Source organism: Capsicum annuum, chromosome 2 (genome assembly GCF_002878395.1).
Source record: "Capsicum annuum cultivar UCD-10X-F1 chromosome 2, UCD10Xv1.1, whole genome shotgun sequence".
In the NCBI taxonomy this organism is placed as follows: domain Eukaryota; kingdom Viridiplantae; phylum Streptophyta; class Magnoliopsida; order Solanales; family Solanaceae; genus Capsicum; species Capsicum annuum.
Genome location: NC_061112.1, coordinates 10,804,290 through 10,805,962, shown reverse-complemented (window position 1 = coordinate 10,805,962; position 1,673 = coordinate 10,804,290). Strand labels below are relative to the sequence as shown.

At 30.2% G+C, this 1,673-nt stretch overlaps 1 protein-coding gene across 2 annotated transcripts in view; it reads left to right on the top strand.

Moving 5' to 3' along the window:
- The first annotated feature begins 711 nt into the window (after window positions 1–711).
- LOC107858451 (NAC domain-containing protein 6) overlaps window positions 712–1,673 on the top strand; it is a 17,708-nt gene continuing 16,746 nt past the window's right edge. Inside the window, exon 1 of one of the 2 annotated variants that reach the window (XM_016703113.2) lies at window positions 712–956. In XM_016703113.2, the coding sequence (XP_016558599.1) occupies window positions 797–956 (160 nt within the window). In that variant the 5' untranslated portion in view covers window positions 712–796. The remainder of the gene's footprint in view (window positions 957–1,673) is intronic. The other variant, XM_016703112.2, reaches the window with a different exon arrangement.

Sequence of the window (1,673 nt, the reverse complement as noted above, 5' to 3'; positions counted from 1 at the left end):
CGCGTCTCAAATTATCTGTCCTAAATTTGAAATAGCACATTAATTAAGAAAAATAATTAATAACATGACTAACTTACCATAATATCTCTATTAAATGATGTTTACATTTTAATTTGAAAAAAAAGTAATTAATGCAAAGGGTAAAATATTATAAAAAAAATCATATCTCTTCTTGATTAATGAAAAAAAAACAAGTAAAATGAGAAATCAAATTAGAAAATTTGAGACGGATAACTTAGGACGGAGGGAGCAACATCTAATATATCTATTTGTTCTGATTAAAGCAATAATCTGCTAGTTGGTTTGGAAGGATGATCACTCACATTGAAACTAAGACATAAAAACGGATTCATGATTTAATGGATATGAATTTCAATTTCGAGTTCTCCTAAAAGTTTGTTTGATTTGCTAAATCAAATATTTGTAACAATTTATTTTTTTTAAATATAGATAAATGTGAACTAGAATTACTGAATTTGAATAAATTTATACTCCCCAAATAAGGCTATAACTCTATATCCCACCCCTGCTTAGACAAGGCCAGGAATTTTTTCGAAATGGATGAAGCCTGAGGAGCAATGTCGTGTGGAGACATAAACATGTCCATGAATTGTGTTTTTTTTTTTTCTTCAAGCATTATCCAGAATGATTAGGCCTTAAGCGTCAATTACACCTCTTAGTAGAGGGTGTCATTCTCAATTGCGTGATGAGTGCAAAACAGGACAAAAGTTTTGGCCTATATAAGAGGCTCCTTAATTTATGTAGTCACAAACATACTGTAAGAGAAAAAAAGAAAATGTCACCGGCAGAGCTTGAACTTCCTGGCTTCCGCTTTCATCCTACTGAAGAAGAACTTATCAACTTCTACCTCAAAAGGATTATCGATGACAACAAACTTGATTCCAATGTCATTGGTTTTCTCAACATTTACCTGTCTGATCCTTGGGAGTTACCTGGTCAGTAAACTCCTTACTAGCATCGTACAATTTACTTACTCCGTCTATCTAGTCTACTTTCCTATTAGTCCACACTAGTATGCGTATCCGTGCGATACACAGTGAATATCAAAATATTTTTAATCGTTTCAATTAAAATATCTTTTTTTCAAGTATGTTAAATCATATTACCTTAAAAATTTTGAACTATTATATTATTCTCAATGAAACGTAAAAAAAAAAAAAAAGAAAAATCTACATTCACCCCTACCCCACCACCTCCACCTCCATCTACACACGCACCCGACCCCACCCCAAATCCCCCACCATCAATTTTTTTTTATGAAAAACTACCCCCTAACCCCCCCGCCTCCACCATCACCGACCTCAATCCTACTCCTTTAATCAAATTTATACGATAAAAACAATCATGTACTGGTGAAAAAAATTATTATTTTTTAATTATACTATTTACAATTTAAAGATATCAGATTAATAATATTTTTCCTCTCCCATCTCTAACCAAAACTTATGAGTAAAAATAATTATGTAATTTCAAAAAAGCATTTATGTTTCATATTTTTCTTTATTATATTGTTTACTATTTAAGGATTTCAGATTGTCAAACAATTTAAATTTTTATTCTAATATCCCTCCTATCATTTTCGCTTAAAATTTATATTAGTAATATATTTATTATCTAATTATTTTATTATATTCTCAAAATTTGTTCAATTT